Raw genomic sequence first — 20,059 nt, forward strand, 5'->3', positions numbered from 1 at the left:
CAGAATAATTAATAAGAAAATGAAAAACACTTTCATCCGACATTCTAGTGAATTTTACATTTTCTATTTCTTCCATGGTTTTAGTCAATTCTTCCCGCTTCTTTTTATACAAAGGGCAGTGAAGAAGGAAATGATCTTCATTTTCTACTTGTCTATTTTTACAAATTTCGCAAATTCGTTCATCCGGTACCTTATAGGGACTCGAACATCGGCCAGTTTCAATAGCTAAGCGATGATTGCTTAGTCTCAATTTGGTTAAAGATATTCGATGGCTGTGATTGACAACCTGGCTCAGATAATCTTCAATTATGTATTTTGATTTAAATTTCCTATACGTTCTTAATTTATTACTTTGTCCTTGATTATTTCTATTATCATTATCCACGTTTGATATCCACTTTTGAAATTCAATGTCTTCCAATCTTTGTTTGATTATATATAAAATGTATTTAATTTAATTGTTGCCATATATCGCCGACACCTATTTGTTGAAAAATTCGTTTCAATTTCTGGTGCCAAAATTCTGGGTTATCACTTATTTTTATGTCTTCGTATATCTGGTTAACTAGCTTTGGTTCCTCGGGATGATTTATGTTTAGCCAAAAATTGACGCTTCTGCATATTGCTTTCGTTGTTAATGGAAATCTACCAAGTTCAGCCCTAACCGCGTTATTTGAACAAAATTTAGAGACTCCGAGGAGCCACTTGCAGAATTTGACGTGTACTATTTCCATAAGTTCTTTTTCACCTTTATCTTTTTCTGTACCCCATACCTCACTACCATAGAGAAGAATCGGAGATATCAAAGTGTCAAATAGTTTTATTGTTAGTTTAACATCGTCCCTGAAGTGAGGCATCCACCCCTCCCCCCAAGGGCATCCACCCTCTCCCCCCAAGGGCATCCACCCCTCCCCCCCAGGGCATCCACCCTCTCCCCCCCAAGGGCATCCACCCCCTTCCCCAAGGGCATCCACCCCCTCCCCCAAGGGCATCCAACCCCTACCCCAAGGGCATCCACCCCCTCCTCTCAAGGGCATCCACCTCCTCCGCCGAAGGCATCCACCCCTCCCCCCAAGGGCATCCACCCCCTCCCCCCAAGGGCATCCACCCCCTACCCCGAAGGCATCCACCGCTCCCCTCAAGGTCATCTACCCCCTTCCCCAAGGGCATCCACCCCCTCCCCCAAGGGCATCCACCCCCTCCCCCAAGGGCATCCACCCTCTCCCCCCAAGGGCATCCACCCCCTACCCCGAAGGCATCCACCCCCTCCCCCCAAGGGCATCCACCCCCTCCCCCCAAGGGCATCCACCCCCTACCCCGAAGGCATCCACCGCTCCCCTCAAGGTCATCTTCCCCCTCCCCCCAGCATAACGACATAACAACAAATCGACACACGACATAACAGCATAACAACATATCGACACACAACATAGCAGCATAACGGCATAACAACATATCGACACACGACATTACAGCATAACGACATAACAGCATGTCGACATAACAGCATAACGACATAACAGCATATCGACACACGACATAACAGCATATCAAAAAATCGACACAAAAATATTTTGATGTAACATTATATCGACATAACAACATAACATCATAACAACATATCGACATAACAACACATCTACATAACAACATATCGATATAACAACTTAAAGACATAACAACATGATGACATAACAACAAAACGACATAACAGCCTAACGACAAAACAACATATCGACATAACAGCATATCGACAATATCGATATAACAGCATATCGACAATATCGACATAACAACATATCGACAATATCGACATAACAGCATATCGACAATATCGATATAACAGCATATCGACAATATCGACATAACAACATATCGACATATATAACAGCATGTAGACATAACAGCATATCGAGAGCTTCTCTTTTTCAGGATACCTGTGTGGCTCTTCAGGCGCTGGCCAAATACAGCGAGAAGACCGCAGGCGGGTTTATGAACTTACAAGTGTCAATCACTTCAGATAAAAGCGCTTATTGGAAGAAAACATATCACGTAACCAAGGAAAATGCTTTGGCGCATAGAAAACTGGATGTGAGTGATGATAGGCTCCGAGCGTGTGACGTCACAACATTTTAAGAACTAAAAAAACACCGAGATGAAATGCTGGAAGCAACGATCTCTTTGAATTCCCAACAGGGCCAGCCTTCTCAAAATAGCCTCAGACGTGACGACATCACTCGGATCTCATTGGCCGATATAACATTCCATACCTTACCTTACGACATGCTATTATATCTCTTGACTTTGTTGTTCCCCTCATATCCTTTCTTGACATTTAATTCCACGTCGTATCCTCATAACAATACTTTGCCTCTCACTGCCTTTGAACGTTTATAATATGTTGATGCAGGTGTTCATTGACGTGTATTTCGTTTGGACAGGTTACTTCATTTCTCGGATATGTTTTTTTTCAATGACGTGTATTTCGTTTGAATAGGTTACTCCATTGCTCGGACATGTTTTTTCATTGACGTGTTATTTCGGACGTTAATATCGTATTGTCGTGTATTTTGGACAGGTTACTCCATTTCTCGGACATGTTCTGTTCATTGACGGAGTATTTTGATTGGATAGGTTACTTCATTTCTCAACCATGTAATGTTGATTGAGGTGTATTTCGTTTGAATAGGTTTCTCCATTTCTCGGACATGTTCTGTTCATTGACGGTGTATTTCGTTTGGATAGGTTACTCCGTTTCTCAACCATGTAATGTTGATTGAGGTGTATTTCATTTGGATAGATTACTCCATTTCTCGGACATGTTCTGTTCATTGACGATGTATTTCGTTTGGACAGGTTACTCCATTTCTCGGACATGTTCTGTTCATTGACGGTGTATTTCGTTTTAAAAGGTTACTCTATTTCTCGGACATGTTCTGTTCATTGACGGTGTATTTCATTTGGACAAGTTACTCCATTTCTCGGACATGTTCTCTTCATTGATGGTGTATTTCGTTTTAACAGGTTACTCTATTTCTCGGACATGTTCTGTTCATTGACGGTGTATTTCATTTGGACAGGTTACTTCATTTCTCGGACATGTTCTGTTCATTGACGGTGTAGGGACAGGAGTAGGACAAATTCAGGTATCTGGTCATCATCGTGATATGTTGATGCTGCTGATAATGATGGCGATGATAGCAGCTGATAATGATGATTATGATGGAACGATGCTGGTGATGAGGATAAAAGCTGATGATGGTGGTAATGATGATGTAGTGATGACAATGATAGTGATGATTACAATGATGATGACGGTGGCTGATAATGGTGGTGGTGGTGGTAATTATGGTAGCTTATGGGGGTAGTGATGATGATGGCTGAGTGTGGTGTTGGTGATGATAATGATGCTGATGATAGCGGATAAAGCTGGTGATTTCGTTGGTAGAATGGTGAGGACAATCAAGAAGATAATCAAAATATTGATGTCTATCCTGGTTTGTGACAGTGATAATAATGGTGATGGTGATAATTATTGTATTTTATACCGAGGATGGTATTTAATTAAGGGCAACATAGTGATGATTATGATGATGATGACATTGGAGTGTTTGTTATCATCATCATATGATCATTTGAAGTATTCAGGGTGATGGTGATTATTTAAGTGTTGCAAAGAATAGCACCTGAAGTAGCATATAAACACAATTGATTTTTCCGGCACTCACATTTTATTGTTTTTATAGTTAGAGATCCTTTATAACGTACCTTCTCCAAAGAACGAGACCTGCTTGTTTGACCTTCGCATCACGACGACAGAAATCCAAGCGAAAAATAAAACATTGAATGGTATAAATATAATAGGACGGTCTCTAAACAGAGAAAAAAGAGAACTGAGAAATGGAATAAGAAAGAAGAAAAACAGGAAAAAGAAATGTCGTAACAATAAGAGAAAGGGTAAAAGGTGCGGGAGGAAAAGTAAACAGAGGGTCCGGAAAACGAAGAAGAGAAAGGGAGAGAAGAAGTCAAAGAAGACAGAAAAGACAGGAAAGCAGCAAAAGACCCAACAAGACCCACCTGAATCGATCTATATCAAGGTTTGCACAAGGTACTCTACCGTATTTTAGCAAAGCAGGGAAGTGGAGAGGGAGGGGGACTGTACATGCAAGCCTGAGTAGCCAACTCGATGGACTGGGGAAAAAAGGGATTTATCGTGCACGCCTGGGAAGAATCATTTGGAGAGCGGCGTAGGAGCGCTTGCAGCCGAAGCCGTGTTATTTCTGTCGCTGGTTGTATGATGATTTACACCTTGACCACGCGCGCAAGGATTTTCGGCCAATGGCAATTTGATCGCGATTTACCTCATTACCATAAAAAGGTCACTGAGTGAACGTATTAACCGAAAAAGGCAGGGGCTCTGTTGCAACCCCCTCCTTCGTCCTTCCCCCTCCTTCGTCCTTCCCCCTCTTTCGTCCTTCCCTCTCTTTCGTCCTTCCCCCTCTTTCGTCCTTCTCCCTCCTTCGTCCTTCCCCCTCGTTCGTCCTTCCCCCTCTGTCGTCCTTCCCCCTCCTTCGTCCTTCCCCCTCTATCGTCCTTCCCTCTCTTTCGTCCTTCCCCCTCTTTCGTCCTTCCCCCTCTTTCGTCCTTCTCCCTCCTTCGTCCTTCCCCCTCGTTCGTCCTTCCCCCTCTGTCGTCCTTCCCCCTCCTTCGTCCTTCCCCCTCTTTCGTCCTTCCCTCTCTTTCGTCCTTCCCCACTCTTTCGTCCTTCCCCCTCTTTTGTCCTTCCCCCTCTTTCGTCCTTCCCCCTCTTTCGTCCTTCCCCCTCTTTCGTCCTTCCCCCTCCTTCGTCCTTCCCCCTCCTTCGTCCTTCCCCCTCTTTCGTCCTTCCCTCTCTTTCGTCCTTCCCCCTCTTTCGTCCTTTCCCCTCTTTCGTCCTTCCCCCTCTTTCGTCCTTCCCCCTCTTTCGTCCTTCCCCCTCCTTCGTCCTTCCCCCTCTTTCGTCCTTCCCTCTCCTTCGTCCTTCCCCCTCCTTCGTCCTTCCCCCTCCTTCGTCCTTTCCCCTCTTTCGTCCTTCCCTCTCCTTCGTCCTTCCCCCTCCTTCGTCCATCCATCTCTTTCGTCCTTCCCCCTCCTTCGTCCTTCCCCCTCCTTCGTCCTTCCCCCTCTTTCGTCCTTCCCCCTCTTTCGTCCTTCCCTCTCCTTCGTCCTTCCCCCTCCTTCGTCCTTCCCCCTCTTTCGTCCTTCCCTCTCTTTCGTCCTTCCCCCTCCTTCGTCCTTCCCCCTCTTTCGTCCTTCCCTCTCCTTCGTCCTTCCCCCTCTTTCGTCCTTCCCCCTCCTTCGTCCTTCCCTCTCTTTCGTCCTCCCCCCTCTTTCGTCCTTCCCCCTCTTTCGTCCTTCCCTCTCTTTCGTCCTTCCCCCTCTTTCGTCCTTCCCCCTCTTTCGTCCTTCCCCCTCCTTCGTCCTTCCCCCTCTTTCGTCCTTCCCTCTCCTTCGTCCTTCCCCCTCCTTCGTCCTTCCCCCTCCTTCGTCCTTCCCCCTCTTTCGTCCTTCCCTCTCTTTCGTCCTTCCCCCTCTTTCGTCCTTCCCCCTCTTTCGTCCTTCCCCCTCTTTCGTCCTTCCCCCTCTTTCGTCCTTCCCCCTCTTTCGTCCTTCCCTCTCCTTCGTCCTTCCCCCTCCTTCGTCCTTCCCCCTCCTTCGTCCTTCCCCCTCCTTCGTCCTTCCCCCTCTTTCGTCCTTCCCCCTCTTTCGTCCTTCCCTCTCCTTCGTCCTTCCCCCTCTTTCGTCCTTCCCCCTCCTTCGTCCTTCCCTCTCTTTCGTCCTTCCCTCTCTTTCGTCCTTCCCCCTCTTTCGTCCTTCCCCCTCTTTCGTCCTTCCCCCTCTTTCGTCCTTCCCCCTCTTTCGTCCTTCCCCCTCCTTCGTCCTTCCCACTCTTTCGTCCTTCCCTCTCCTTCGTCCTTCCCCCTCCTTCGTCCTTCCCCCTCCTTCGTCCTTCCCCCTCTTTCGTCCTTCCCTCTCCTTCGTCCTTCCCCCTCCTTCATCCTTCCCCCTCTTTCGTCCTTCCCCCTCCTTCGTCCTTCCCCCTCTTTCGTCCTTCCCTCTCCTTCGTCCTTCCCCCTCCTTCGTCCTTCCCCCTCTTTCGTCCTTCCCTCTCCTTCGTCCTTCCCCCTCTTTCGTCCTTCCCCCTCCTTCGTCCTTCCCTCTCTTTCGTCCTTCCCCCTCTTTCGTCCTTCCCCTCTTTCGTCCTTCCCCCTCTTTCGTCCTTCCCCCTCCTTCGTCCTTCCCCCTCTTTCGTCCTTCCCTCTCTTTCGTCCTTCCCCCTCCTTCGTCCTTCCCCCTCCTTCGTCCTTCCCCCTCCTTCGTCCTTCCCCCTCTTTCGTCCTTCCCTCTCCTTCGTCCTTCCCCCTCTTTCGTCCTTCCCCCTCTTTCGTCCTTCCCTCTCCTTCGTCCTTCCCCCTCCTTCGTCCTTCCCCCTCCTTCGTCCTTCCCCCTCTTTCGTCCTTCCCTCTCTCTCGCTCGCGCCTCGTCTACGTCGCCCCTTCTGCATGCTATGCAGGCTACTTGGAGGCATAAAACCATCAATTTCCTTTCTGCCACGTCCGCTGCCCCTTCTGCATGTAACCGTTAACATTTAGATCTGTCTTGGTTGAAATAATTCGTCAAGAAAACTGTTCACATAAGTATATGCTACAACTTCTAAAAAACATAGATCTTAAATATGGGGGAACCAAAGACACGTTTACTGATTCCTAGGGAATAACGTGGAAAAACATTATATGCCTTCTTTTCATATTATGCTTCTTAGGTTTCGTAGAGAGAAGAGATCTGGGATGGCGATAATGGATATTGGCATTTTTACTGGGTTTAAACCAGACGAGAAGTCTTTGATTGAGGTACTACTATAATATTTTAACAAACTTAGTAAGGGGAGATGGCGAAGGAAGCAGAAAAGTAAAATGCTCACTTTGTGCGATAAGCGCGAAGGAGACGCAAGAAGGAAGGAACTTAGCGGGGTGCGATTATGCGCGGGTTTTCTCTCTTATTCATTCGTTAGTAAAAAATGGGCTTCTCAATCATTCAGTTATAAATATTTCTATAATGTCTTGCTTATCTTTATTATAATGTTCAATATTGCAGCTTCAGAAAAATGTAAGACCGACAGTGGACCGCTTCGAGTTTTCCGATAGATCAGTCGTGCTTTACATAAATCAGGTAATGCACGAAGGCCGATCACGCCGTAATGTTATGCTCCCGCAAAATGAAAAGTCATGTACAGCATCCATTTCAATCGGACAATTTTCAGAAAATCAATAAATAAAAGGTCATTATGAGGTTTAGGAGTCGATATGGTGTGCTTTTTGGCAAGGACCATTTATTTATCACTTGTGAACAACGACATACAGGTGGCTAGTCGACCTTCGGTAAATCGTTTTTCATAAACACTTCCGTGTTGGGTACAACTCTCCCAGCAAAACTGGCTGCTACATTCCTGCCCCTCTATCCTTGTAGGGTCTTGGATCAAGGTTTTTGTTCCTCACCAGATTCCGAATAAAAGAGAATTCTGCGTGAAGTTCCAAGTAAACCGAAAGTTTGCCGTCGGCACAGTACAACCCGTTCCTGTGACCGTCTACGACTACTACGAGCCGAGTAAGCGACGACGACGACTACGACGACGACGACCATAATGACGATGATGGTGGTGACGGATGTGTAATGGTGGTGACGGATGTGTAATGGTGGTGACGGATGTGTAATGGTGGTGACGGATGTGTAATGGTGGTGACGGATGTGTTATGGTGGTGACGGATGTGTTATGGTGGTGACGGATGTGTAATGGTGGTGACGGATGTGTTATGGTGGTGACGGATGTGTTATGGTGGTGACGGATGTGTAATGGTGGTGACGGATGTGTAATGGTGGTGACGGATGTGTAATGGTGGTGACGGATGTGTAATGGTGGTGACGGATGTGTTATGGTGGTGACGGATGTGTAATGGTGGTGACGGATGTGTAATGGTGGTGACGGATGTGTAATGGTGGTGACAGATGTGTAATGGTGGTGACGGATGTGTAATGGTGGTGACGGATGTGTAATGGTGGTGACGGATGTGTAATGGTGGTGACGGATGTGTAATGGTGGTGACGGATGTGTAATGGTGGTGACGGATGTGTTATGGTGGTGACGGATGTGTAATGGTGGTGACGGATGTGTAATGGTGGTGACGGATGTGTTATGGTGGTGACGGATGTGTTATGGTGGTGACGGATGTGTAATGGTGGTGACGGATGTGTAATGGTGGTGACGGATGTGTAATGGTGGTGACGGATGTGTAATGGTGGTGACGGATGTGTAATGGTGGTGACGGATGTGTAATGGTGGTGACGGATGTGTAATGGTGGTGACGGATGTGTAATGGTGGTGACGGATGTGTAATGGTGGTGACGGATGTGTAATGGTGGTGACGGATGTGTAATGGTGGTGACGGATGTGTAATGGTGGTGACGGATGTGTTATGGTGGTGACGGATGTGTAATAGTGAATGTGTTATGATGGTGCTGGTGTTGGGTGATGCTTGAGGTGTGTAATGGTGGATGTGTAATGGTGGATGTGTAATGGTGGATGTGTAATGATGGATGTGTAATGGTGGATGTGTAATGGCGGATGTGTAATGGTGGATGTGTAATGGTGGATGTGCAATGGTGGATGTGTAATGGCGGATGTGAAATGATGGATGTGTAATGGAGGATGTGTAATAATGGATGTGTAATGGTGGATGTGTAATGGTGGATGTGCAATGGTGGATGTGTAATGGTGGATGTGCAATGGTGGATGTGTAATGGTGGATGTGCAATGGTGGATGTGTAATGGTGGATGTGCAATGGTGGATGTGTAATGGTGGATGTGCAATGGTGGATGTGTAATGGTGGATGTGCAATGGTGGATGTGTAATGGTGGATGTGCAATGGTGGATGTGTAATGGTGGATGTGTGATGGTGGATGTGTAATGGTGGATGTGTAATGGTGAATGTGTAATGGTGGATGTGTAATGGTAGATGTGTAATGATAGATGTGTAATGATGGATGTGTAATGGCGGATATGTAATGTTGGATGTGCAATGGTGGATGTGTAATGGAGGATGTGTAATGGCGGATATGTAATGGCGGATGTGTAATGGTGAATGTGTGTAATGGTGGATGTGTAATGGCGGATGTGTAATGGCGGATGTGTAATGGTGGATGTGTAATGGAGGATGTGTAATGGCGGATATGTAATGGCGGATGTGTAATGGAGGATGTGTAATGGTGGATGTGTAATGGCGGATATGTAATGGCGGATGTGTAATGGAGGATGTGCAATGGTGGATGTGTAATGATAGATGTGTAATGGTGGATGTGCAATGGTGGATGTGCAATGGAGGATGTGTAATGTAGGATGTGTAATGGTGGATGTGTGATGTAGGATGTGTAATGGTGGATGTGTAATGGTGGATGTGCAATGGTGGATGTGTAATGGTGGATGTGCAATGGTGGATGTGTAATGGTGGATGTGCAATGGTGGATGTGTAATGGCGGATGTGTAATGGTGGATGTGCAATGGTGGATGTGTAATGGTGGATGTGCAATGGTGGATGTGTAATGGTGGATGTGTGATGGTGGATGTGTAATGGTGGATGTGTAATGGTGAATGTGTAATGGTGGATGTGTAATGGTAGATGTGTAATGATAGATGTGTAATGATGGATGTGTAATGGTGGATATGTAATGGTGGATGTGTAATGGTGGATGTGTAATGGCGGATATGTAATGTTGGATGTGCAATGGTGGATGTGTAATGGAGGATGTGTAATGGCGGATATGTAATGGCGGATGTGTAATGTAATGGTGGATGTGTAATGGTGGATGTGTAATGGCGGATCTGTAATGTTGGATGTGCAATGGTGGATGTGTAATGGAGGATGTGTAATGGCGGATATGTAATGGCGGATGTGTAATGGTGAATGTGTGTAATGGTGGATGTGTAATGGCGGATGTGTAATGGCGGATGTGTAATGGTGGATGTGTAATGGAGGATGTGTAATGGCGGATATGTAATGGCGGATGTGTAATGGAGGATGTGTAATGGTGGATGTGTAATGGTGGATGTGTAATGGCGGATATGTAATGGCGGATGTGTAATGGAGGATGTGCAATGGTGGATGTGTAATGATAGATGTGTAATGGTGGATGTGCAATGGTGGATGTGTAATGGAGGATGTGTAATAATGGATGTGTAATGGTGGATGTGTAATGGTAGATGTGTAATGGTAGATGTGTGATGGTGGATGTGTAATGATAGATGTGTAATGGTAGATGTGTGATGGTGGATGTGTAATGGTGGATGTGTAATGGTAGATGTGTGATGGTGGATGTGTAATGGTGGATGTGTAATGATAGATGTGTAATGGTAGATGTGTGATGGTGGATGTGTAATGGTGGATGTGTAATGGCGGATGTGTAATGGAGGATGTGTAATAATGGATGTGTAATGGTGGATGTGTAATGGTAGATGTGTAATGATAGATGTGTAATGGTGGATGTGCAATGGTGGATGTGTAATGGAGGATGTGTAATGGTGGATGTGTAATGGCGGATGTGTAATGGTGGATGTGTAATGGTGGATGTGTGATGATGGATGTGTAATGGTGGATGTGTAATGGTGGATGTGTAATGGTGGATGTGTAATGGAGGATATGTAATGGCGGATGTGTAATGGAGGATGTGTAATGGCGGATGTGTAATGGAGGATGTGCAATGGAGGATGTGTAATGGCGGATGTGTAATGGTGGATGTGTGATGATGGATGTGTAATGGTGGATGTGTAATGGTGGATGTGTAATGGTGGATGTGTAATGGAGGATGTGTAATGGTGGATGTGTGATGATGGATGTGTAATGGAGGATGTGTAATGGCGGATGTGTAATGGAGGATGTGCAATGGAGGATGTGCAATGGCGGATGTGTAATGGTGGATGTGTGATGATGGATGTGCAATGGAGGATGTGTAATGGCGGATGTGTAATGGTGGATGTGTGATGATGGATGTGTAATGGCGGATGTGTAATGGTGGATGTGTAATGGAGGATGTGCAATAGAGGATGTGTAATGGCGGATGTGTAATGGTGGATGTGTAATGGTGGATGTGTAATGGTGGATGTGTGATGATGGATGTGTAATGGTGGATGTGTAATGGCGGATGTGTAATGGAGGATGTGCAATAGAGGATGTGTGATGATGGATGTGTAATGGCGGATGTGTAATGGTGGATGTGTAATGGAGGATGTGCAATGGAGGATGTGTAATGGCGGATGTGTAATGGTGGATGTGTGATGATGGATGTGTGATGATGGATGTGTAATGGTGGATGTGTAATGGCGGATGTGTAATGGAGGATGTGCAATGGAGGATGTGTAATGGCGGATATGTAATGGTGGATGTGTAATGGAGGATGTGTAATGGTGGATGTGTAATGGCGGATGTGTAATGGTGGATGTGTAATGGTGGATGTGTAATGGTGAATGTGTGTAATGGTGGATGTGTAATGATGGATATGTAATGGTGGATGTGCAATGGTGGATGTGTAATGGAGGATGTGTAATGGCGGATATGTAATGGCGGATATGTAATGGTGAATGTGTGTAATGGTGGATGTGTAATGATGGATATGTAATGGTGGATGTGCAATGGTGGATGTGTAATGGCGGATGTGTAATGGAGGATGTGTAATGGCGGATATGTAATGGCGGATATGTAATGGTGAATGTGTGTAATGGTGGATGTGTAATGGCGGATGTGTAATGGTGAATGTGTGTAATGGTAGATATGCAGGCCCGTACCCAGAAGGATGGGGGGGAAGCAGGGGGTGCGAACCCCCCCACCCCCCACCACAACGGCCGAAGGTCCACTTTCTGTTCCCATTGGACGTGCTAATTTAGAAAAAACTATAAAGCATGATCTAGATCACTCTGGTACGCAGACAAATCCGACAATAAACGTCCCGTGGAGATACTGCAAAGGCATAAAAAATTCCCTGTTTGTTCTTTCGGGGGTGGTCAGATTTTTATCAGAGAACTTATTCAGTCCCTTCCCCCCCCCCCCCCCCCGGAAAAAAATTAGGTCCACTTTTTCGGATTTCGCAACTTCTCCCCCCCCCAGAGAAAAATCCTGGGTACGGGCCTGGATATGTGATGATGGATGCGTAATGGTAAATGTGTAATGGTAGACTTGTAATAGTGGATGTGTAATTATGGATGTGTAATGGTGGATGTGTGATGTAGGATGTGTAATGGTGGATGTGTGATGGTAGATGTGTGATGGTGGATGTGTAATGGTGGATGTGTGATGGTGGATGTGTAATGGTGGATGTGTAATGGTGGATGTGTAATGGTGGATGTGTAATGGTGGATGTGTAATGGTAGATGGATGTGTAATGGTAGATGAATGGGTAATGGTAGATGTGTGAAGGTGGATGTGTAATGGTGGATGTGTAATGGTGGATGTGTAATGGTGGATGTGTAATGGTAGATAGATGTGAAATGGTAGATGTGTGATGGTGGATGTGTAATGGTGGATATTTAATGGTGGATGTGTAATGGTGGATGTGTAATGGTAGATAGATGTGAAATGGTAGATGTGTAATGTTGGATGTGTATGGTGCATTAGTAATGTGGATGTGTAATGGTGGATGTGTAATGGTGAATGTGTAATGGTGAATGTGTAATGGTGGGTGTGTAGTGGTAGATGTGTAATGATAGATGTGTAATGGTGGATGTGTAATGATGGATGTGTAATGGTGGATGTGTAATGATGGATGTGTAATGGTGGATGTGTAATTGAGGATGTGTAATGGTAGATGTGTAATGATCGATGTGTAATGGTGGATGTGTAATGCTGTATTTGTAATTGTGGATGTGTAATGGTAGATTTGTAATCATGTATATGATGTATATGGTGAAGGTGTAATAGTGTGGTGATGTTGTAGCTACATTGGTACTTGTTATTGTCGTTGTTTGTGTCTGCTGTCCAGGCATTTCCCCCAATCAACAGGTGATTCCTGTACAAGGTTCTACTCTCCTCACGCAAGGAGCGAAATGCTGTTAGACGTGTGTCAGGGTGCTCAGTGCAACTGCCTTGAGGGTGAGAACACAGTAAAAGACAAACCTGTCATTATGATGATGATGACGATGATGACGATGACGACGATGACGACGACGACGATGATTACTATTATTATTATAATTATTATTATTGAATGTTTTTCTCCAGCTGGTTGCTCACCTTGCAGCTTGGGTTCACTGTCGGCAGATAAGCTACTTAAGGAGGCTTGTCACTTCCACGACTTCGGTAAACAGCGATATTTGTGTAGCAAAGAAGTTAAGAGAGGAATGGGAAGAGAAGCTTAGAAATTAGCTCTTAAGGCCTAACAGGATTAGCTAGTTTTATTGTTTTATTGTATTCTCGTTCTCCGTCTGTGGTGCACAATCCAATGTGGTAAAATCTATTGATAGCTTTTACATGACCCAATGAGAAAGATTGAGAAGGCTGGGTAGGGAAAGGCGGGGGGGGGGGGGGAGAAGGCTGGGTAGGGGGAAGGGGGGATAGAAGGCTGGGTATGGGGAGGGGGGAGAGAAGGCTGGGTAGGAAAAGGGGGGAGAGAAGGCTGGGTAGGTGAAGCCGGGGGGGGAGAAGGCTGGGTAGGAGAAGAGAGAGAGAAGGCTGGGTATGGGGAGGGGGGGGAGAGAAGGCTGGGTAGGGGAAGGGGGGGGAGAAGGCTGGGTATAGGGAGAGGGGAGAGAAGGCTGGGTATGGGGAGGGGGGGAGAGAAGGCTGGATAGGGGGAGGGGGGAGAGAAGGCTGGGTATGGGGAGGGGGGAGAGAAGGCTGGATAGGGGGAGGGGGAGTATAGGGAGGGGGGAGAGAAGGCTGGGTATAGGGAGGGGGGAGAAAAGGCTGGGTATGGGGAGGGGGGAGAGAAGGCTGGATAGGGAGAGGGGGAAAGAAGGCTGGGTATGGGGAGGGGGGGAGAGAAGGCTGGATAGGGGGAGGGGGAGAGAAGGCTAGGTATGGGGAGGGGGGGAGAGAAGGCTGGATAGGGGGAGGGGGAAAGAAGGCTGGGTATGGGGAGGGGGGGAGAGAAGGCTAGGTATGGGGAGGGGGGGAGAGAAGGCTGGATAGGGGGAGGGGGAAAGAAGGCTGGGTATGGGGAGGGGGGGAGAGAAGGCTGGATAGAGGGAGGGGGAGAGAAGTATGGGGAGGGGGGAGAGAAGGCTGGGTATGGGGAGGGGGGAGAGAAGGCTGGATAGGGGGAGGGGGAGAGAAGGCTGGATAGGGGGAGGGGGAGAGAAGGCTGAGTATGGGGAAGGGGGGAGAGAAGGCTGGATAGGGGAGGGGGAGAGAAGGCTGGGTATGGGGAGGGGGGAGAGATGGCTGGGTATGGGGAGGGGGGAGAGAAGACTGGGTAGGGGGAGGGGGGAGTATAGGGAGGGGGGAAAGAGAGCTGGGTATGGGGAGGGGGAGAGAAGGCTGGATAGGGGGAGGGGGAGAGAAGGCTGGGTATGGGGAGGGGAGGGGGAGAGAAGGCTGGGTATGGGGAAGAGGGGGCAGTAAATGTAGGGCAGGGCCAGAATTGTTTGCGTCAAATCAAATCAAATCGTTGCGTTCAATTCAAATCACAACACGATTATTTTATTATTCCGCTAAAGACCAACCCCTGCCTGGTGATTAAAATCGATGAAAAAAAAGAGGATGAAAAATATGTTCTTACATACGATATGATGCAAAGATCCAAATTTAAATTTATAACACTTTACCAATGCTGTTTTTTGCTCGATAGTGTTCAAAGGTGAAGTCGTATTTGCGGACGAGGAACATCGTATTGACGAGAAAAGCCGTAAAAGGACGTGGCTTCTGTACTTCCTTAAAGTGACGTCAGTCTTTAAGGAAGGCGTTGCGCGCGTGCGCAAAGGGCAAATCTTGGAATACAATAGACGAGGGGGGTGCAGTTGCCCCGATTTACAAGTCGGGGTGGAGTACCTAGTCCTAGGACGGCAACAGAGTGCACAGTTCGTCTTTAATGAGAACACCAGGGTACTGCCGTGGATTAGCTTGGGGGGTGAACCCCATGGACAGGGCGTGGTTAGGGAGCTAAGGGCACGACTTCATCAACCGCACTGGTGCATATAGATAATATGTAGTATTATTTTATAGCTACGGTGGTACGCGCGATCTCATTGGCTGATTAGCTGGCTGCATACACCAGTATAATATTTGTGGTTTTGCTAATGCAGATTTTTTTTCAATTTTAACGCGCATTTTAAATTCTGTCAAAGAACAAGAATAGTACTGCTATTTGCGGATATGTAATATGCAAAATGTTTGCTGTTTTGTGATAATTAAAAGACTGAACACGTTTTTGGTCCTTAATCTCCAATTTCTAGTACTTGCGGGTTTTTACTGTATAATTTGGCATTGATTATTGTAAAAAATATATATACTCATATGACAGTCGGTTACTGGAGCTAAATAGGTAGAAAATCATAAATGCGAAGATGAAGGAAATAATTATCTTAGACTTAGACTTTTTTTATTGTATCAAATTGTTATTTGTAGTAGGTGTGACTGATCCGCAAATAGACGAGCTATTCGAGACGGATCAGTCACTTACTTATTTACATAAATATTAAATATAATTGTATAAGCAAAGTTAAGTGAGAACTAGTATATTATGGAAATTTGAAAATTTGAATAAACACTTCTGGTCTTAGAGAAAAAAAGAGCATTAACAGCATTATTTATCTGATGATAAAAAAAGGGGAAAACAAAGCAAACATAAGCAGATAAGTATGTGAGTTTATGATACCAATAAATTGTGATTTTTAAAAAGCTGTGTTGATTTGGCAGACATCAATATAGTCATCATATTTAATAAGGATATCAACAAGGGCTGAACGCAGTTTTGTTTTAAACTGTTTTTTTGGAGGACTCTTTCAATGACTGTGGCAGCTCATTTCACACCCTTGCGCCTACTCTTGAAAAAGAATTTCGCTGGATTTCAAGTCTAGATTTTTGAATGTAGAATTTATTTGAGGTTGATGATCGTGTATTGTAAGAATGGACGCTTTTGGTATCCGTGAAAAGGTTTAGAATATTGGGTGGAGTTTTTTTCTATCATTATCATAAATTAGAATTTTAGGATGACAAGCTAGAGTTTTTTGGTATGGATGAAAAATGACGAAATTTGATTTCTTTATAGTTAGCGTTAATTTATCTGCCGTAAGCCAATTGTAGACTTTAAACAGCTCATTATTTACAGTAGTTTCTATTGATTTGCCACTTTTATCGGCATACAGGATATTCGTGTCATCAGCAAAAAGAAAGAAATTTAGTTTATCTGAGGAGTACTGCATGTCATTCATGTAAATCAGAAACAATAGCGGTCCAAGGATCGAGCGCTGTGGAACTCCGCAAGTAATGGTGGATTTCTCAGATATGCAATTTTTTATTTCAGTTGTCTGTTTGCGATTTGTTAAGTATGAGGAAAACATTTATGACACCCCTGAAACCGTAAAAATTTAATTTTAATTTTTCCCAATCTTCTATCTATTACGTCTGTCTGATGCATGCGTCATACCGTGTGTTTTAGGATAAAACAGAAAAAAAAGAAAAAAAGAAAGAAAGAATGAACTAAGTTCTAGACCGCGCGAGTTTCCGCTGGTTTCTCTGAATCTGTAGTTATTACCTTTTCTGGAAACACAGAGAAGTGCTTGTTACACACTGCAAGAATTTCTCCCGGGAGGATGGGGTACCTGTGGTGTGGTCAACTCATACGCGAAAACACGAGATATTTTGTTGACAAAGCTTGCTTTAAAATATGCAGTCTATCGAATGCTCCAGGCTCTATTTGCATATCACACGCTGTCACTTATTTCTTTAGATTAGTCGAATTTCGTTCTTCGTTTCGCTTAGTGTTTGCGTTAGCATACAATTAATGATTAACGAGTTTTAAAAAGCCGTTTTAAATCACTCGTCTCTCGCCTGACAAATATAAACACAGCATGGCGGAAAGAAGAAAATAAGCTTCGGAATAGAGCTAGAACAACAACAATCGCGAATAATCCTTCGTTATTTTGAGTGAGCTGGTGGACTTGCGAAGAAAGATATAGCCTTTAATTAAGGTTTCACGAATATTGGATAAGTAACTCTTTTATATTTGCCACTTGTTGAATTTAAAAATGATGGCTTTACAAAGCGACCAAAGTATCGAGATGAATCAAATAGTTCAACCTCTTCACACGAACCAAAAGGACAACAAACTGAGCGGAGGTCAACTTCTCAAATGGATGGACGCGACGGCTTGCCTCGCAGCCGAGAAACACGCTGGCAATGCTTGTGTGACAGCATCGATGGACGATCTTCACTTCGATCAAGACATCACTATCGGCCAAGTAGTCAACCTCAGGGCAAAAGTGAACAGAGCGTTTAATACCAGTATGGAGGTCGGCGTGGTTGTCAGCGTCGAGGATTTGATTACTGGCGAAAAGGGGGAAGTTAGCAGGGGATTTTTCACGTTTGTGGCTTTCGATGCGAAGCATAATAAGGTCCAGTTGAGTCCAATCGACCCAGTCACGGAAGAGGAGAGGTTACAATACGCGCTGGCTAGCGAGAGGCGGAGAATGCGTATTCGACACGGGACGGACTTGAAAGAGATGACCGAGAAACAACTATCGAATAATGCGTCCCCTGCCAAGGTACAGAGCGGGGTCAAAGTGCGAGAGACGTTGATACAGAGTGTGGAACTCGTGCTTCCTCCACATGCTAATCATCACCAGAGCACATTTGGAGGGCAGATTCTTGCATGGATGGTAACCCTGTGTTCTATTGCCGCGACAAGACTAGGCCGGACGCATGCGCAGTTACGAAGCGTGGATGAGGTGAAGTTCCGTGGGCCTTCGCGCGTCGGCGACAGGGTCGTCATCAGAGCTATCGTCAATAACACGTTTGAAAATAGTATGGAAGTTGGATGCAGGGTGGAGGCTTACGCAGTCGGCGGAGAAACGAGGCATATCAACAGCGCTTTCTTCACATTTGTTGCTCCGGATTCTAACGGAAGTGCTAAAACACTTCCGGTCGCCATACCGGAAACGGAAGACGAGAAGAGACGTGCAGCCGAGGCGGTCGCGAGGAGAGAGATTCGTGCGCAGAGGCGAGCAATCCGACAGTCCATCGGTCCAGTTATTTCCATTCCGTGGAGTCCTACAAATAGCCAAATGCTGAATTATAACAACATTGAAGCGCTGACGAGACTCTATGAGCATACCGGGTGGGAACTGGTGAACAGCGTCCAAGGCGTGACCCTTTACAAGCGGGAGATCTCGGGGTTCCTGTGCGTTAAATCAGAATTCGTCGTAGACTGTCCTGCGTGTAAAGTCTACGGCTTAATGTGCAACGAAGAGCACCGAAAAGAGTGGGATCCCTTCTTCGCAGACTCGAAAATTATCGAGGTAGTCGATCAAGACGATGATATTTACTATTTTTTCCTGGAAAATCCTTTGGGTGCTGCCACTAGTTCCGATGACCCGCCTAAGGTCCTCGAGAAAAAGGAAAAGCCGAAGTCGTCCGACTCATCCTCCGAGAGCTCTTCGAGAAAACCTAACGACATGGTTGTGCTAGTTTCTCGTCGTGCCCCCTCCGACTCCAAAGACCACTACATTATCGCTTACCGGTCAGTCACGCACTCGGCTGCACCCCCCGTCCCGGAGCACAATAGAGTGGAGAATCTATGCAGCGGATGGCTGATCAAGGGGGTCCCTGGTGAACCCAATTGCACAACGTTGACGTATATAAACCAGATGACGCGAGAGCTCACCGAGTATGTGATGGCGGACTTGGGCAAGGGAACAGCGGTGTACGCATCGCGGGCTCACATGTTGATGGGCTTCCTGAAGGAGAATCAGTCGAGTGAGAGGTCTGGGCTACGGCGGCAGGAGGCGTGGTGGTGAACTGTCACCAGTGTCACGCAATGAAATGTCACGAAAGGCTTCTTACTCCCATCAGATAAGAAAATTTGTAAAATACACCTTTTGATTTACTAGTTACCTGATACCCAGAAAACCGGATGCGATTCCCGATGTATGCGTTATTAAAGCCCAAATAATCCTCCCCCACTTCTTACCGGGTCTCCTGTGCTCGTCGTTGAACCGCAAAGAAAAGGGAGATCTGGGACGAGCTTAGCTTCACAACTCTTGCCAACCAATACACGGAATACAAGCGACTAGATTACAGTTTGCCGAATTGTAACTTATGCAGTTTTTCAAAAGCTTTACTTACGATAATACATTGGCATGTTTTGAGTAGTATACAACATAATTTGTGTTCACAATGTGTTCACACTGAGAAATAGCTCTCTCCCTCAGCTTTTAATACAAACTACTACCAAACCAGGCGGGAACCCAGGATTTGCTGATAGTGGGGTGGGGAGGGGGTTGCGCAGTCAAAGGTAGCATATGGAAAAAAATAATACATTTCTGTCGATGAAATGTAATGATAGAGGCAGAAATGTTTATTTTGACGGCATGTGAATAACACGTAGGAATGTGAAGAAGTGCAGTATGGGTAGGAGTATATAAGGTGAGACATAGTATCGTGCTAGTGTCTCTCTAGCCAGCTCCTCTGTTTAAGCCATATTGACTTTTGCTATTTTTTTTAATGTATTTTTTTAACCTTTTCTTCGGCTCTTAAAAGCCCCGAGAGCACGCAATGCTGAGCATTGGTTCTGGGAACACGGTCCAGAGTTTTTTCAACAGGGTTTTTATCTCTGGTTTACGTGTCCGGCTCAGTATTAACTTCTTGTAAATATAAGTTAGGTGATTATAATATTGCACCTTTTCAGATTGTAATTGTATTGGACATTTAGCAGTGTTTACTGCTGGTCAGATTGTTTTGCATTGTAATGTTTATTCAGCAGTGATTACTGCTAGCTGGGCGCTGGCTACATATCCAAAATAAACAGGAGTTCTCCTGAACTGTG

The 20,059-nt window shown here is 45.6% G+C and overlaps 2 protein-coding genes across 9 annotated transcripts in view; both read left to right on the plus strand.

Moving 5' to 3' along the window:
* LOC5509781 (complement C3) overlaps positions 1–15,915 on the plus strand; it is a 40,090-nt gene extending 24,175 nt beyond the window's left edge. For 2 of the 8 annotated variants that reach the window (XM_048730965.1, XM_048730967.1), the window contains 9 exons: positions 1,933–2,091; positions 3,081–3,146; positions 3,747–4,108; positions 6,803–6,890; positions 7,135–7,209; positions 7,539–7,644; positions 13,081–13,170; positions 13,300–13,377; positions 14,867–15,915. In XM_048730965.1, coding sequence (XP_048586922.1) covers positions 1,933–2,091; positions 3,081–3,146; positions 3,747–4,108; positions 6,803–6,890; positions 7,135–7,209; positions 7,539–7,644; positions 13,081–13,170; positions 13,300–13,377; positions 14,867–15,216 — 1,374 coding nt within the window. In that variant the 3' untranslated portion in view covers positions 15,217–15,915. Of the gene's footprint in view, positions 1–1,932; positions 2,092–3,080; positions 3,147–3,746; positions 4,109–6,802; positions 6,891–7,134; positions 7,210–7,506; positions 7,645–13,060; positions 13,171–13,299; positions 13,378–14,866 lie in introns of those variants that run through there. The other 6 variants (XR_007312431.1, XM_048730966.1, XR_007312433.1 and 3 more) reach the window with 6 other exon arrangements.
* Positions 15,916–16,823: 908 nt separating this feature from the next.
* Positions 16,824–20,054, plus strand: LOC5509773 (acetyl-coenzyme A thioesterase). Its single transcript, XM_032378702.2, has one exon. It carries the CDS (start codon positions 17,265–17,267, stop codon positions 19,029–19,031), a length of 1,767 nt encoding a protein of 588 aa, XP_032234593.2. The 5' UTR covers positions 16,824–17,264; the 3' UTR covers positions 19,032–20,054.
* Positions 20,055–20,059: the final 5 nt, after the last annotated feature.

Source organism: Nematostella vectensis, chromosome 8 (genome assembly GCF_932526225.1).
Source record: "Nematostella vectensis chromosome 8, jaNemVect1.1, whole genome shotgun sequence".
NCBI lineage: Eukaryota > Metazoa > Cnidaria > Anthozoa > Actiniaria > Edwardsiidae > Nematostella > Nematostella vectensis.

Excerpts from the sequence above, each read along its gene's own strand:
- LOC5509773 (XM_032378702.2), top strand. The coding sequence starts at position 17,265 with ATGATGGCTTTACAAAGCGACCAAAGTATCGAGATGAATCAAATAGTT.